Here is an 18,480-nt window from a genome sequence, read left to right as displayed (position 1 = left end):
CCCTGTAACCTCAACAGGGATTCCTTGAAATACAGCCAGCTCTCCTGGACTCCTTTCCCCTTCAAGTTAGTCCCCCAGGGGATCCTGGCCATCCGTTCCCTGAGGGAGTCGAAGTCTGCTTTCCTGAAGTCCAGCGTCCGTATCCTGCTGCTTACCTTTCTTCCCTGCGTCAGGATCCTGAACTCAACCAACTCATGGTCACTGCCTCCCAGATTCCCATCCACTTTTGCTTCCCCCACTAATTCTACCCGGTTTGTGAGCAGCAGGTCAAGAAAAGCGCCCCCCCTAGTTGGCTCCTCTAGCACTTGCGCCAGGAAATTGTCCCCTACGCTTTCCAAAAACTTCCTGGATTGTCTATGCACCGCTGTATTGCTCTCCCAGCAGATATCAGGAAAATTAAAGTCACCCATGAGAATCAGGGCATGATTTTAACTAGCCAAGTCAGGGTAGATTTTAACTAGTGACTCTGCAGCCTGCAAATGAAAGGGGAACCAATTTAATTGGATCTTATGTTGAAATTGCAAGAAATAGAGGGTTATACATGTCCACATGCCAGGGATCAAAATAGGATCACTGGAATTGAAAATGGTTACAAAACAATGGACTCTTCCTACACTACTGTAGCTGATGATCTAATTTTTACAATGTTTCCTAGGTATACAAGATGTGCATTTTCCAAACAAACTATTTATACCTGATTATTTCAAATGCTTCACTCTCAGAGAGGCACAAGTAACTGGCCCCGTGTCTGACACTGCAAAAGGATTTTCTGTATTTTCTGGGAACGCCTGACAGGTTTGAAAGACAAAACCAGAAATCAAATGGCACAGCAGATAATGCAAGCGGAGACGCTGGCAGCTAGATAACATACATGTTGCAAGACTAGGCCAATTATAAACAATGAAAACAAATTTACCACGTTATATGAATGGTGAGAAATCCTTAGGCATTAGCTGACAAGGTATTGATCTTCTGGTGGATACAACTGCATATTTTAAAGACAAAAATCACAAATTCAACCCCCATCCCTGTGTGCACGCATGTGTGTGTACCATTTGCACCAGCTCATGCCGTCATGGATGAGGGGTCGTGTGTCACAGTCTTGCCAGGAGGGCTTGACATACTCACTGGGACAGAGCAATGCAAACACAATCTGCTGCACTTGGAGAAGGCTCCCAGTTACTGCTGTGAGAAGCACCACCTTTCACCTTCACCTTATACCGTGTGAAAAAGTGATTATTCGGGTCACTGGCTATTACAAAAACCCCGGGGGGTGGGGAGAAATCACTTCAGGTTGATCCAAAATGATTATTTTTAAAAAATTCTGGCCAATCAAAAAGTCGAAACCAATGTTTCAGATCCATTGAACCATTCTGTTTGGATTTCAAGCTTTTCTTTTAACACCTTTTATATAACATTGAAGGGAATTTCAAAACAACATCTTGAATCCTAACATTTCATTTTGAAAATGGTGAAACAAAAGGTTATGATTTTATCTAATTTATTTTAACTGAAACTCTTTGGCGAAATCAACATGATCTTGAGAAATATTTCAGTTTACCCAAATCCACCTTTTTCACCCAAAGTTTTGGTTGCAAACTTTCACCCAACTCTACTTGCAAGTGCTTCTCCCTTGGTCGCAAGCATGACCGCTGCTACATGGGTGGTGTCCCTCTGTCTCCCCCCATCCCATAGTGGCAAAATATTATGTGTCAGAGCATATATATTATAGAACTAAAGTCTGGACTTGACTGTCACGTTGACTACATTCCCATGTCCACAACTACAACCCAGTGTAGGAGACCCAGACTTTGGGCCACCAGCATAGTAACTGCTTCTGGGACTGAACTGAGTTGTGGGGGTTCAGGGGGAGGCAGGGAAGGGCTGGAGCTTTGACTCCAGGCTCCCACTTGCTAGGCAGTAGCTGAACCATCAGGGAGGAAGGGATAGTAACTTACCAATGGATGGTCCATGGCAGGAGTACATTACTCCCCACTTTGTTTCCTGGAGATAGTATGTTCCCCTGGCCTGCTCCTGGAGTGCAGTGGTTTATACACCATCATTTGCTCAGGGGAGTGCCTCAAGGCATGATCTAACCCTGCACATTTTCTGTGGTTTGGGACTGTGTTTAGTGTGTGCTTGAACTCCAGGGCTGCATTGTTCCAGCTGGGATTGTGATTTTTCAGCCCTTGACAGGATAATTGTTATAATGTGGTATTTTGGAGAACCCCTACGCTGGAGGCTAGCCAAGCAATGCAAATCTCCCAGAACTCCGTAAATAGATCCTTTTCATTGAACCCATGCAAATGTGTCACCGTTTAAAACCTGAAAGGTTTTCTTTAACGACAGCTACAAGTATCAGGAACTGCAGAATACGTGCAGATGCATGTAGGAGTAAACTGACAGATTATAATTATCAGTAGAGAAGGGGGAAAAACAAAAATTAATTCGAGGCAAAACATATAATTTGCCTTTAAACTGTAAGAGCGCTTCCATTTCTAATGCAATTTGCTGCCCTGGAAATCAGATTAAAGTCGTTTGAATTCCCAGCAATTTTTTAAAAATACATTGACCTACTTGGGAAAGATTTTTAGAAACTGATGTAGCCTGGTGCTGTCTGAACACAAAAGAAGCAGGTAAACAATCCTGTCATGAGGCACAATTTCTGTGTTAGCTTGTGATGTATCCCAAGGCATCACCCATGGGTGGCTACAATCTGACATGCCCGGAGAAGTATAGAATATTATATATATTATATTAGAGGATAGAACACTAACCCAGGAATCTATCCTTGCAACAAAGCCCGTTGTCAACTCTGTCCACATATCTATTCAGGGGGACACCATCATAGGACCGAATCACATCAGCCACACCATCAGAGGCTCGTTCACCTGCACATCTACCAAAGTGATATAGGCCATCATGTGCCAGCAATGCCCCTCTACCATGTACATTGGCCAAACTGGACAGTCTCTACATGAAAGAATAAATGGACACAAATCAGACGTCAAGAATTATAACATTCAAAACCAGTCGGAGAACACTTCAATCTGTGTGGTCACTCGATTACAGACCTAAAAGTTGCAATATTACAACAAAAAAACTTCAAAACCAGACTCCAACAAGAGACTGATGAATTGGAATTAATTTGCAAACTGGACACCATTAAATTAGGCTTGAATAAAGACTGGGAATGGATGGGTCATTACACAAAGTAAAAATATTTCCCCATGCTTATTTCCCCCCCCACACCGTTACTCACACCTTCTTGTCAACCATTGGAAATGGGCCATCCTAATTATCACTACAAAAGGTTTTTTTCTCCTGCTGATAATAGCTCAACTTACCTGATTACTCTTGTTATAGAGTGTATGGGCAACACCCATTTTTTCATGTTCTCTGTGTATATATATATCTTCCTACTGTATTTTCCACACACATGCATCTGATGAAGTGGGTTTTAGCCCACATAGTCTCTAAGGTGCCACAAGTACTCCTTGTTCTTTTTACAGAATATTTGTAATTCATGCTCGTGACACCTGTTGGTAGGAAACGGGAACTGCACCAACCACAGCATTCCCATGTCCTCATAATAAAATTCACAAGAAGAAGTTTACTATTCTCCTCTTCTGGGAGGGATCCTGATTTGTTAATGGGAAATGTTGAGGACAGGTTTGTTTTCTCTTATTCAGTTTGTTTCCTCCTTATATTATTTATGTGATCCCCTCCCTCTCCTTTATGAGCAATGTGTAGTGGAGAGAGAAGGAAAACACACTATTTATTTAGCAGTGTCTGTGCAGGAAGCACTGCCAATAGCACTTACAAACTGGATGCTTTTCAGTGTCTCAGGAACTAACTTGCAGTCTACTTGTTACCTCTTGTGTAGAGAAGTGTGAGCTGTTGACATCACAAGCATCCCTAGGAGGTTAAGAGCCCTGAGCCCCCTTTGGGCAAGAGAAGCAGCCTGACTTGCAGATCCCTCTAGGAGGGCTCCAAGGAAGTCTCTCATTAAAGTCACAGGTCAGTTTTATTTCCTATTAACAAGGCACCAAAGGAAGGAGTGGAGGCACTCAAAGCTCTTAGTGGCTGTGGCAGTTTGTCAGTGCTGCTGAAATGTAAATCTGGAATCACAGAATCATAGAACATCAGGGTGGGAAGGGACCTCAAGAGGTCATCTAGTCCAAGCCCCTGCTCAAAGCAGAGTCACTTTTCCATCAGCAGATGTGGAAGACTGTATGTTTGACTTGACCATTTCTTGCCTATGGAGACGGTTAATTGAATCAAATTTACTGAAAGGTCCAGAAAGTCTGTTTTTCAATTACTATAAGCATTTGGTGGGCAAACCATCACCTTTTCTTGTCTCATGTCATGGCTAACGATGCACCAATCTCATCTCTTTCAATAACAAAGGACTCATGGCTAAAACACAGAGGGACAGATTCTGATCTCACCCCAGTGTAAATCAGAAGTCACTCCACGGGAGGCAGTGGCATTTTTCAGATTTATCCCAGTGTGACTTATATTGAAGTTTCAGAGGGGTCACCGCCACGTTAGTCTGTATCAGCAAAAACAATGAGGAGTCCTTGTGGCACCTTAGAGACTAACAAATTTATTTGGGCATAAGCTTTCGTGGGCTAAAACCCCCTTCATCAGATGCATGGAGTATATTTATACCTGCCTACTGTATTTTCTACTTCATGCATCTGATGAAGTGGATTTTAGCCCACGAAAGCTTATGCCCAAATCAATTTGTTAGTCTCTAAGGTGCCACAAGGACTCCTCGTTGTTTATATTGAAGTTTGACCCATTGGGTGTGCCCATATGCGTTTTCCTTCCATGGTGCATAGGGACTGACTCCCCCCTCTCCAATACAGTTTCTGACTAGCATTAGGATACCAGCTGCATGACGTACCACACTGCTCCTCTAGCTTCTGTCTGGTAGCACCAAAGCTGGTGGGTGAATATACATTTATATTGGCTGCCCTAAGACCATGGAAGGAGCTGGTAGTGGAGGTTCCCTACCTAAGAAAATCCCTGCTGGTCTTTCAAAACACACTGAAGACCATTTTAGCCTGTCCGTGTCCTGCTGCCTGAGGAGTGACTAGGAAGATGTTATGGTATGTGAGGTCCTTCTACCTGACATGGAAAATTTCAGTCCAAATTATCGAAGCTTGGCAAAGTTATAAGCAACTGACCACAGGGACTTATAATGGGAAGTGTCAAGCGACATTAACAATAGTTGGTGCAACCGGCCCCACCTATAATAATAAGAGGGATCTAGCTCCAGCATTTCCCTTGAGTGCAATTGTGGCAGAATTTGTGAGTTACTGAGGAACATAAATGAGAAGAGCGCAATAAGGAATGGAAGTCACATACCCTTCCCTTTATCAACAGGTCTCTCATAAACCCATTTGATCTTTCTAAACTGTATTATTCTGGTCTGTGTGCACCTCACACACCCTTAGATAGGAGCCTTTGGCTGCAGGGTGAGCTGTATCTTAGAGTCAGTTGCTCTGAAATGTTCCAAGTCCTTCACGCTAAGCGGGTATGTTGTCTGCTCAAACAGCTCTGACAGACGGATGATTTCTAATTTTGAGGTCTCTGTTGCTTAATTAGCGATTCACAGGACACATATATCCTCACTCCATAATGTGTCTAGCATATCCAGCAATGCTTTTAATTCATTAGTGCACATATGAGGACATTACAACCTTTCCCCCCGCATTGGGTCATCTAAACACACACTTACATATTTCAAAAGGGAAGCTTAGCCTGTAGGAAAATAACCACTTCTCTCCCAGATGACATGGGCCCTTGGCTGTTTTTAAGGTGTAGAAGGGGATGCTGGTTTGGAAATCAGGGAAGGAGTCCAGGAGCAGGGAACAAGGGCAAAACAGGACTTACTGCCTGAAACTAGTGAGAAGTGGTCCCTGGGCTTCACACAACGCACAGTCAGCCTGTGGAACTCCTTGCCAGAGGATATTGTGAAGGCCAAGACCATAATAGGGTTCAAAAAAGAACTAGATAAATTCATGGAGGATAGGTCCATCAATGGCTATTAGCCAGGATGGGCAGGGATGGTGTCCCTAGTCTCTGTTTGCCAGAAGCTGGGAATGGGCAACAGGGGATGGATCACTTGATGATTACCTGGTCTGTCCATTCCCTCTGGGGCACCTGGCACTGACCAGTGTCAGAGGACAGGATACTGGGCTACATGGACCCATGGTCTGACCCAGTAGGGCCATTCTTATGTTCTGGGATACACTTCCCTTGGGAGCTGAGCTAAAGGCTCAGACATGGAGAGGTAGAAGGCTAGCTGGCTAGATGCAGATGTCCTAGGGGTCAGGGAGGCAGAGGTGAATGGCAGACATAGAGCAAAGTGAGGGTGGAGTTGTGTAGGGACACTCTGTGGTGGCAAAGGACACAGAAGAGCTGGAGGGAGCTGGTCTCTTGTGGGGAGGATGCGGACAATGACCCTTTTAAAGAGAAGTATGCAGTGATGAGCTGCCAAAATCTGAAGAACCGGGTCCTTCAGTCGCTCTGTGCCTTCTGCAGCACTTTGGCGGCAGGTCCTTCTGTGCCGCTGAAGACCCAGAGCGAGTGGAGGACGTGCCACTGAAGTGCTGCCGAAGACCCGGAGCAAAATTAAAACGGGATTCTCGGACAGGGGAGCCTCCCCAACTGGGAGCTCAGGCGGGCCGGACAGGGGACAGTCCCACTGGCCGGACGTGTCCCACGGGCCGGAGTTTGCCCACCCCTTTAACAACCGGTTGTAAACCGGCTTCAAAATTTAACAACCGGTTCGTGCGGTTCCAGCTCACCACTGGAAGTATGAGAAGTGGGAGGGGGCTGGAGTCCCCACTGAAGGGTGAGGAGAAGACGACAATTATTCTCATGCTGTAATTCACCACAGATGTGCGCTAAGGGGTACAACAGGGATGGGGGAGAAAGAGTCGAGTTGGTGGGTCTGACATTAGTTTCTAGCCCCGAGGTGTTCACAACACAAAATGCCCCACCACAGCTGACACACTTGTTGGTAGACTCAGCAGCGACTTCAAGGACTGACATCCCACCTTAACCTTAGCAGTGGCCCCGCCTGTCCCAGACAGAGCCTCATTGATGGATGGGACAGGAGTCAGTATAAGGGAAATGTAGGCCTGCCTCATCTGCATAGGTTTTGTACCAGGATAACTGTTTCACTTAGGGCAGTGATTTTTAACCAGAGCAGCTATATCAGTGCAATCCCTCCTGGGGATGCAGTGATATCAGTCCAGAGATGCCTCATGGGGAAAGCTGTTCCCCTTCATCCTGGAATAACTGACCCTGTGCTAGGAGGCAGAGGGCTTGCACCACTTCATTTACCCGTAGAGTTAAAGTGGTCCAACTTTTGTGTGCAAGTAACTGGTGGTGAGCATGTTACAGGTGCCAACTTGTAGAGATATGAATTGTTAGCAACCCCCACTTCAGCTCAAGCTGTATCAGCGCAGGCTGTTAGCTCTGGAAGACTCTGGCTAAAATCTCTGGTGCGCTGGCCAAAATGGTGGCCATCACACATAAACAAGGCCTTCCACTTCCAATGGTCTTGTAGAACTGTTGGTATACTGATGATTTTAAGCAGCAGGCAGCCTGGTCCAGGGCATTAGATTAGGTGTCAGGGAACCTCAAATCTATTACTAGAGATTCCTTTGACTTCAAATGTAGCCGGAGCAAGTCATTTCCCTGTTCTATGCTGAAAATTCCCCATCTGACAGATGGGGACAGTGACACTTAACTCTTGGTGCTTTGAGATCCTCTGATCAAATGCGTGTCACAGACTATTATTATTTTAATGCCTGTCAATCCAGCACCTTTCAGCAGCACTAATTCCCTTACACAACACTTGTTCCATGTACAGTAGCTGGCACAAAGTATCCAATTAGTTTCCTTTCACATATTTATTAACTTTTTGCAGCCTTCCTTTCATGAGCATGGAGAATCTGGTAATGTCATAATGGATTTTCATAAACTGTAGTCAAAACATTTCCTGGTTCAAGTGAATATCTGTGCCATATAATTAGCCCTGAGTACATAGATGTTTGGTACCATTTTATATATTCAGATCCATTTCTTTTGTTATTTCCGAGCCAAGGCATAATTAAAGCCTCAAAACTCTCTTCCCAGTAGTAGCTCTAGGACTTTCTCCTTGAACAAGTTTCCAGTTAACATGACAGCTTCAAAGTAATACTTCATTTCATTCACTTCTGTGTGTGTGTGTGTGTGTGGATACACACCACACAGGGCCATCCTTAGGATTTATGGGGCCCTAGGCAGCATTATTAAACTGGTGCCCCTATGCCCGACTTGCCCTTAGCAACACAAACATAAGCTTACAGTACTGGAAAACTTGCCACATGCATTTTATTAAAAACAGTTTAAACAAATGAAGCACACTATAATGCTGATGGACTAGACTTGCATTAAAGAAGTAGCACGATAGAAAAAATTCTGATTTATTGACAGAATGATACCGAGAGTCACAGTTCCCTGCAGAAACCCAACCCCCAGACCTTCTCCCTTCTGCCTGGTAAGGAGACTGCAGTGCATGCCGGGTGTGCGGGAGCTGACCCACTCTTGCCTGCAATCCTGGTCATAGGCACGGACTCCATGGGTGGGTGCTTCGGGGCTGGAGCACCCATGGGGAAAATTTAGTGGGTGCAGAGCACGCACCGGAGCCAAGCTCCTCCCCTCTGTTCCTCCCCCCTACCCCCAGCGCCTCTCGTGAGCCGGCAGCCCCGCACTTACCAACTCCTCTCCTTCCTTCCCAGCACTTCCAGAGCGCCGCAAACAGTGATTCACGGCGTTCAAGCTTTGTGAGAGAGAGGAAGGAGTGGGGATGGGGCATGCTCAGGGGAGGAGGCGGGGAAGAGGTGGGGTGGGGGGCGGAGCAGGGGTGGGAAGAGCTAGGGCAGGGGCAGGGCTTGAGGGAAGGGGTAGAGTGGGGGCAGGGTTGGAGTGGAATGGGGGTCCAGCACCTCTCAGCAAGATGAGAAGTTGGCGCCTATGGTCCTGGTGGTGCCCCAGATTTTTGGGTTCCCTACACAGCTGCATATGCCTAAGGACAGCCCTGTACACACACACACACACACACACACACACACACACACACACGCACGCACAAAAGAGCTATCATCCTATGTTATGAAAATAAGCCCATGATACAGATAGAAAAGGCATTTGTCTACTTACTGGGAGAATCTGATATATTAACTGAGATATCAGGACACTAGCAACATGGATCACTTAAAATCTATTCCCTAAACATACGTCGTCTTTGGGGTGAGTATTAACCAATATGTAGAAATTTCCTGTAGTATGTGACTAGACAAAAGAATTCTCCCCCCCAGGTAGAGAGTTGTGGGGGTAACAAACAAAACTGACACTGTGCAAAATGATTATATACATGTATATACTTCCCTTCTGGTGTATCTGTCTCTATAGAGATGGGCCTGGATGTCTGATGAGATTATAATGCTTCTGTTAGCACTGACGGCAGCTCTTTAGTTTAAAAAATAATCCTTATACCGAGGTAACTGAGTTGTACTACTGAAGGGCATTACGCTGCCAGGTTCTGTAATAGGCTTGGCTTCCCAGACCCAGAGGCAGTGGACACTAGGAGTCTGGAAGAAATGATACATTCCCTTTCAGGAGAACAGAGGAGGAAGATGCTAGATTCTTTTCATCACCAGCCCTGCTGGTCTCTGCAGAAGGACAGCAATGAGAACTGCACAGCTGGTGATCCCCCTCCATCCCGGCCCAAACTGTTATGTCAAAGTCATCAGCGGAGAAAGGGAGATGGAGAATGTTTCAACAGTCACTGCAGCAGAACGGGTACAATCTGACCATGTCAATAAGCATCTGCCAAAATGGCTGCAAGTGGAACATACTTAAGAGGCAGCGTTCTCAAAAGAACCTCTGACAGCTGATCTGTGGCCTAGACTGAAATGTGCTATAAAAATATTGTCACTAGAGCTGGTCAAACATTTTCCATCTGGACATTTTTCCCCTCCGAAAATGCCGATTTCTCTCAACTGACACACGTTCCTGCAGAAACCTCATTACAAAATAAATCAAAACCATTTCAATTTTATATATTTCATATTATATATATAAAATACATTGAAAAAATAAAATAAAGTCAGCACTGAAATATTTGGACTGACCCAAAGATAATTTTTTTCTGAAATTTTTATTTGGCAGAAAATTTCCAGATTCTTTGTTTTTTCTCCAAACAAGAATGAAAGCAAATGTTAATGTTGCAGCCATTCCTAGGAAATGGAAATGTCAGTCCTGCTTGGTCTGCTTGTAACTTTTCACGGTGCTTTGTGTGTTCAAAGCATTGTATTTATTATAATCCTTCCTGGAGAGCTAAGGACTACTACCCTTGTTTCACAGACAGTGAAACGGTGTGTATTTCTACTCTTCAGGCTGTGGGTGTAATTCCTAGCTCAAGGAGACATACCTGTGCTGGTTCTGTTTGAGCTAGTGCTCTAAAAACAGAAGTGCAATCACAGCAGTGTGAGCTGTGGGAAGGGCTAGCTGCTCCCGGTACATGCCTAATGTCTTGAATGGGATCGTATTCGGGGTAGCTAGCCCTTCTTGCATATCATACCACCACCCTACACAATATTTTTCGCGAGCTAGCTCAGTAGGACCTAGCACCAGTCTCCTTGAGATAGGATTTACACCTTCAGCTCTAAATACAGATGTACCCTAAGGCACAGAAAGGTAAGGTGAATTGCTCAAGGCTATATAGCAGGCCAATGCCAGAGTTGAGATGAAGAAACTGGGAATTTGAAATGCTCGGCTCATATCCTCTTTAGTTCACGCCGCCTTGTATGGTGGTTTCACCCCATTTCCTAGTGGACATGTGTCTGCATCACAACAGCCATTACAACTGGTCCCTGTGGCCACAGCACCATTTTATGCTTCATTTTACACATGTGACTAACCCCAGGGACTGTTCACGGTTGCCAGATTAGCCGCCTGCTTCAGCAGAGAAGCTAAGTGTCAAGTGGACCTGAAGCGTTAGCTGCTCTCTCTCTGTTCGAGGTGATTCCTTCGTTCAGGGCTGAGGCTCATTGGCAGGGTGGTGTATGGAATCTATCACACTATTGCCGGTGCCAGACTTGGTCTGAGGAGAAACAGAGCCGTTCCCCGCGAGCACGCAAGATTTCACTTCCGGAATGAAAGGTATTTAAAACACAGCAGGTCTGATTCTCCTCTCTCTTACACTGGTGTAAATTAGGAATAAGTCCATTAAAGACACTGCAGTTTGGTGTACAGTTAGCATGAGAAAAGAATCAAGCGTGATATCTCCAAAATCCCTGGAATAATATTTTAGGCATAACCCAGGTATTTTTCAGACCATAACTGCTTGGTTTAGAAAGAAATTTCAATAAAATAAGAAAGAATTAGAATAACAAATTTATTAGAAAGCCACAATCCCTTAGATACAAGTGAAGTGTAGGCAGGGAGGGTATTAAAAACATAGCCCTGGTCAAGCAAGAGAAACAAATGTAGAAAGAGCCGAGATTGCTTTCTGACCTACCGTGTGTTGGGGATAGGTGCCAGTGGTCTCTCTGATATGGTGTTCAGCCGGTAGTAATCCAAGAATGTTCTGGCCACATTTCTCCCTAACTTCATATCTGTGAGTTTTTAGTTAAGGAACTTCTTCAAAAAGGACTGAGGGGTGAGGGGAAACAAGCAGAGCATAAAGGTAAATTACTGTTATTTGATGCATGAACAAGTTTTACATTAACCATCCCACAAAGCCAAAAGCTTCAGGGCAGGGTCAACAAAATAACTTATGCCAGCAGCTAAAGTGTGTGTCTTCGAGTTTGCTTCTTCTTTTCATAAGTAGAAAATATGTCGCATGAAATCATAAAGGGAAAGAAACAGGCCACTCTGATGTACTTCGCGAATGTCACTGGGATCTCAGCATACTTTCATCTCTCATGAGGGAAAGTAAATACCCAAGAAGTTTAATCAGGCACAGTGCATGTTAACTTGCTTCTTCTGGTCCAAGGTATCCTCCTGCAGGAAAACAGCCAACATCTCAACAGTACTGCACTTGCCTCCAGGAGCTGAGATCTAGAATGTCATGGTACAAACTTGAAATGGTTCAATACGCAACCTCAAAGTTGGGAGCAGAATGCCGGCCCACTGAAACATTGGCTTGGGCTCATCTTGAGCTCCACGCACCTGCTGACCTAGGAAGGAGCTACTCTACGTTGGTTCTGCGGTGTAATTCCTGACCTATAGACTTGGATTTGAAAACAGAATGGGGAGGTACACAGTAGAGACTAATCCTTGGAACTGTGAAGGGGGAGGGCATTGCACAAAATTATCTATCAGGCCTACTCTGTCTCTAATCACCATGAATTTCACTGAATGCCAAACTTAACATTCAGTACTAAGTAGACACTACACCATCAGAGGTCCTGTTAATCTTGCTGAGATGTTACAGCAAGGCGACTGTTCCGAGGCTTTGCTAAAGTGATTGTCTTGGTAGAAATTAAACAATCCAGGGTCATTTTCAAAAAGAAACGGGAACACTTTTGTCCTGGACAATGTCTGCATTGGGTGAAATGCACCCCTGTGCCGAGGGTCAGCATAAGGCCTATGCTATTCTCTGGGCTTGCCTTCAACACCGGGTGAATTTCATCCATTTTGAATGAAACAGGTTTCATCACACATGGCTCTGCCATGTGAGATTTTGCTAAGGACATAAAGACTGCTATGTTTGCCTACACAGTCATGCACTGCTGGTATCCAATGAGCACTTGGGGATAATCAAAGCCAAAGCACTATATATATACAAAAATTTAAATTCTACTCGGCAGTATTTTTCAAAGTGTCCATTGGCCAATGACAATAACCACTGTTTCAGTGGCAGTTACACAGTATATGAGTTGGGAACCAGGTGGCTTCTCACTGTACAGAACTTGGGGAATCTAAATTGACCACAACGTTCCTTCCATTTTAGCTGCTCCATGCCATTTTCCTTTGCCAGTTTAGGAAAATCAACCTATTTCTGTTTTATTTTTTAAAATTATATCAATTAGCTGCTAGTGCTTCCATTAGAAGGAAATTCTGGAATTGCAACGTCTCAGGGGTTTTTAAGCTGCTTGTATAAAGATGCCAGCTTCTAAATGAAGCTTTTCTTGTCCGCCCACTCACATTAGGATATCAGAACTAATGAGTTTTAGACATCGGGTTCATGCAGCCTGGTGAGAACCCTGTTCATTTATTTGTTCATTTTTCAGAAAGGGGGAAAGACTAACTCGGAGTAGTTGAAAGTTTTGACTCTGTGACTGGAAGCTGGAAAATGCTATAAACAGATGTGGCCCTAAGAGGCTTGATACATTAGCTAAGATCTAGCTGTGGTAGATGACCCTTGATGACTGTTCAGAATTGCAGTCTGACCAATCCTGGATCGGGTCCTTCCTATATTGTTTCTAGTGCTCTGCCTAGTAGTGTTTTAAGTGGCTCCACCACTTCTACTGAAAGTCTATTTCAAAAGGCTTCCCCAATAGGAATTTAATGCTAATGTTCATCCTACCACTTCACATGCTATTGACATCTACAGTGTATATCCTATGGGCTCTGTTACACCAGGCAGGACAATCAGAACAGTTGATATGCACAGTATAAATCTGGGAGTATGCACGGGCTGTGGGGGTGTTACCCCTGTGTGTAATAGTCAGCCTACGAGAAAATTAGCATTGCTGCAGTATAAGGTAAGTTTTTTTGCTCTCTGGGTACATATTACAGGGATACCACCTGCATGTGCATGGAAGCGTGACGTTAGAGAGTCAGAAGATCCTATCACTCCATAGAGGCAGCATCTCTTAGAAAGAGTTTTGTCATTGTTACTGGAATTTGGGGACGGTTGGGGGTTTTTATGATTCTGCAGATGCTGAACTCAAAGGAGCAGCAAAGTTTATGAGTAGCTGGAGAAAGAAGAGAGGAGAGGGCTGTTAAACATTTATGGCTTGATTTTATGCTTTCTCTCATTTTGCCCAGCACCTTAAAAACACTGAGCGATAACTGGACCCAGTAAAGTCTCCAGGACATTTTGTCAGTGCTAATGTCTTAAGGTCCCTCTGCTACAATCAGCCCCCACTGTCCTCCTCTTTGTCTTTGTCTTTCTTTGTTGTAGGTGCTGTGGTGGTGGGAAGTGCCTGACTGACAGCCCTGGGGAGGGAAGCCATGTGTTTACACCTACAGAAGAGGTGCAGCCTAGGCAACCATCATGCTAGCTTCTCCATGACACCCCACCATTGTATTTCAATGGCGAGGTCCATTTTTACAGCTGCCTCTTGTCAGTCTCCGTGCCCCATACAGGCCTTTATGTCTCTGCTAAGGCTGCCAACTTAGTGGCATGGATACTGGACTGAGACTTACAAACACATTCCCTATAGAAACTGACACAGTTCAGGGCAACTGCACCTGTATTCCCCTATAGGGTACAGCAAGAACACCCACTCCAGGTTCCCCAGCCGTTACCTCTCTGAGGTAGAGATACCCATCTGTCTCCCTCCTGACCAGGGTATTTGTAGGCTGCACAGTTCCATGACTAACCTGTGATTTTCCCTGCAAAAGACAGTCTGCCTAAACAGGCCTGCTTGCTTCTCCCCCCAGAGACAGTACACAGTGTAATTGGTATCAGTTATAAGTAACCATTCAGCACTTCCTCTGCAAGTCTATTTTATTCCTAAGGGAAAAGTACTACAGAGAAAACATATTAAAAACAACAAAAGAACCTACATGTGTGCTAATAAGCTTACCAGAGATCACCCCAACTGTCTCCACCATGGACTCTGTCAGGTAAGTCTGTCAAGCCCCCCGAGGGGTTCTCTTTTGTGGTCACAAGTTCATAGCCTCAGCTCAGAACTAGCACACTCAGGAAAAGTTTAGTCCCTCCTTCACATAGTTCAGGGGTCTTGGACCTAGAGCTTTCAGGGGCAGGTAATTAGTAGACAGTAAGTTTCCCTCCAGGGCGTAGCTTCAAAAGGCCTCCCATGTCCCTCAGAGGAAACCCTCTTCTCACGTATAACTTGAACAATTCTTGGAAGTTCCTAACATTTACATTAGCCAAGGCCCCAGAAAAGTTACAAACAATCCTACAATAACACCTAAACAACTGCATTTTTAATACAATAGACCCCAAAGGTATTAAGCCTAATTCAGTAAAGTTTAACTTAATAAAGTTTTTCTTAATTCCATAAGGTTTGTTCAGGATATTGTCACAGAGACCACTGAACAACTATCAGATGGGGACAACCTCAAATCACTAATGACCTATCTGGATTCAAACCAGCAACCTCGAGGTGAAAAGCTATAGACTCTATTACCAATGTCGAGACATCCAGTCCCTGCCTTATTTTGACTGTCACATCATCGAGAGACTAGACCTTTCTACCTAGGTACTTATATGGCCCCCATCAACACATTGTCTGAGCAAGTATGTAAAAATGGAAATAGCAGTAACAATGTCCCACTCTGTCCCCCTGCCCAGCTTGTAGGAAAATGGCTCGATTAATTCATAGCGTGTGTGTGTGTCATAGCTAAGATCTTTTTGAGGAAAGCCAAAGCAAAGTGACGCCATTTGCTTAGTTCAGAATGCAACAAGGATCTGGAGTCTGTTCTCACCCCACTGCACAGCAGCACCACACGAGAGTGAAATCACTGCAAGCGAGGAGAATTAATTCCCTCAGTTTTCGGCAGAGCTGGGTCGTGCAGCTTGCCTATAGTAAGAACTGAACTGAAGGCACTTGCAATCAAACCAAACCAAACCCAGATCTTTTCTGATGTTGAAAAACATCTGGATGAATCTCCAGCCTCTACCACACAGAATGACAGACGTGTCAGGCTGGAAGGGACGTTGAGAAGTCATCAAGTCCAGCCCCCTTCACTGTGGCAAGGACCAAGTAAACCTAGACCATCCCTGGCAGGTGTTTCAAACCTGTTTTTACAAACCTCCAATGATGGGACTTCCACAAACTCCCTTAGAAGTCCACTCCAGAGCTTAGCTACCCTTACACTACTATGGTAGCCTTCAATAGCCATAAACTTTTGAATCCTCATCCGAACCAAACCGAATGCCCCAGACTTCTTACTATTTATTATTATTCACATTTCTAAGGCACCCACCATAGGAGGCAACCGAGGCAGTCATCCATTACTTGTTTTCAATCAAGATTTGCTTCTCCGATTGTGCACCTGCCTGCTTAAAACGATTTGCGGCAATCACAGCCCGCAGTATTCTGTCTGCACCAGGATGCAATAAAAATCTCCATTTGGAACCCAGTTAGCAGTACAAGTCATTAGTGGAGAAACTAAGTGTTGCTGCTTTAATAGCTCACTAATCATTTAATAATGTCACGACTGCAGAGCGCAGCGGCACCATCCATCAGCTTTTGTTTTGCTTTTAGAAATTCAGGGTCATTCCACTTCCCAGGATGTGGATTCTCTCTCTTTCCCCCCTCACGAAGCACAGCAAACTGCTTTAAATAATTAGAAGCAGGACGGCTCCTTCAAGTTTCTATCTCATTTTCATAAGGTCCGATGTCATTTCTTTGGACCAGGAAGTGAAGCTTTGGTGACGAGGAGGATTTGACAAGGGCAAACCAGTTAGCAGCTCCTGTTCGTCTTTGATAAGTCCTGTGGGGTCTCTGCCAGGCAGATCACAATTCTGTTTTTATGTCTCATCTAGAGGACAGCACCTCCATCAATTTGAAACACTGTGCTGGGTTATTAGTTTATGGAATTCATCCAAGTTTAGTCCTCAGCAGGATTTAAAACATTGACCTTCCAGTCCAGAGGCACCACTTACCAGACCTGCGTACGCCTTTGGTTTAGGCAAACACATCTAAGTTACCCTAAAGAAAGGGAAGGGGCAGGAAGGGGAAGAAAAATGAGATGCACAGAGAAAGAAAGATTAATCTTTGTAATAGCTCAAATTAGAAATCGGCGGTTTCTCTCTGTCAGGCAACACTGAATTCTCCAGCAAGTCTCAAGCCACCACAACAAAAATCATATTGTTTATGAAAAGAGGAAGACATTTTTTGGTCCCAGATGATGGTGGGCAGTAAGTGTATTGTCAGCTCCCTATTATCTCAGGAGATATGGATGATGTTTTCCTGTACATTTAGAAGCACTCCCATTAATGGATAGAAGCCACTTCTAACTGCTGTTCTGAATGGGGATGCTAATGGAAAATGGCGTTAACTGGCTTTAAACCACAGCATTATATCATGCTAGGGTGGATCAACCCTAGTGTTATAATTTATTAGCACTGTTTTCTTCTCCTTGCAGTTGTTTGTTCCTGTTGTTTCTATGAGGCTGAAATTAATCTTTCATCACTAATCAGTGGTGCCCTGGTCTGATCTGATAGCGAGCGTAACAAGTCAAGTTAGATACAGTGATAACAGTGACGAAAAGTGGGAGTTTTTGGAGAGATGGTGTCATGGGAGCTTTTCTTTTTGCGCCATCACCATGTAACACACATACCTGTGCAAAGCTGAACAACAAGTGCTGATTTTCTGGGCAAAATAACACATCCTTCCTTGCAGAAAGCTACTTCTGGGAAGCATAAAAACGGTGGCTACTCATAGGCTTATGTATGTTCTAGAGTATTTGAAAATGTATTTGAATCTGATACACAGAAATCATTAGCAATGGGGTAACTTGCTAAAAGGTCAGAGGTTTTGAGGCCTAACTTTTTCCCATTGATGCTTATGGCAAAACTCCCACTGATCAGTGGAAACAGGCCTGGGTCCTTAGGTTGGGAAATCACCCTGAAAGCCTCAGATGATTGAATATCTGAACCTCCTGGGTCTGCATATCTCAAACAGGCTTTTTGGTGAGAGTTATGGCACTTTAAAACCAAGGCTGGATATCTATCTAACAGGTATGGTCTAGCTCAACCACAAGATATGTGCTTGATGTGGGAATTACTGGTGAGGGTCTTTGGCCTGTGTTATTATACAGGAGGTCAGACTAGATGATCATAATGGTCCCTTCTAGCTTTAAAGCCTATGAATCTATGAACTTTCTGCATCTGGTCCGTCTGGACATACCAGCAGAGTTGGTTGTCTCCCAGTATTCCAACACATGATATCACAGTAAATGTATTTCCATGTCCTCTGTCTCTGGTCCCAGTCAGGGCCTGAAAGCACAGAGGCTCATCAAAACACAACAGAATGGCAAAGTTGGTTCTTCTTTGTTATTCGTCGGATGCGATTCCTCAGCTCAGCGATTCCTGGCTGACCTTTGCCTCCTCAGTGTATAGGCAGGAATTATGCATAATCCAACAACATACATTTTTCTCTGAAGGAAAATCCCCAGTGATTATGAATTACAGAATCATTACCATGCACATAAAGCAAGTGAGTAATGCTTATATCAGTATGTAAATAAATAAGTAAATAAATCCAA

At 44.3% G+C, this 18,480-nt stretch overlaps 1 protein-coding gene across 1 annotated transcript in view; it reads right to left on the bottom strand.

Annotated features, from left to right (window-relative positions):
- Nucleotides 1-18,480, bottom strand: part of AGBL4 (AGBL carboxypeptidase 4) — a 1,390,068-nt gene that overhangs the window by 12,930 nt on the left and 1,358,658 nt on the right. Inside the window, exon 12 of the mRNA XM_073357770.1 lies at nt 11,588-11,684. Within this exon, the coding sequence (XP_073213871.1) occupies nt 11,588-11,684 (97 nt within the window). The remainder of the gene's footprint in view (nt 1-11,587; nt 11,685-18,480) is intronic.

Source organism: Lepidochelys kempii, chromosome 8, assembly GCF_965140265.1.
Source record: "Lepidochelys kempii isolate rLepKem1 chromosome 8, rLepKem1.hap2, whole genome shotgun sequence".
In the NCBI taxonomy this organism is placed as follows: domain Eukaryota; kingdom Metazoa; phylum Chordata; order Testudines; family Cheloniidae; genus Lepidochelys; species Lepidochelys kempii.
The sequence above is the reverse complement of the archived record's forward strand: the minus strand, read 5'-3'. Positions and strand labels throughout refer to the sequence as shown.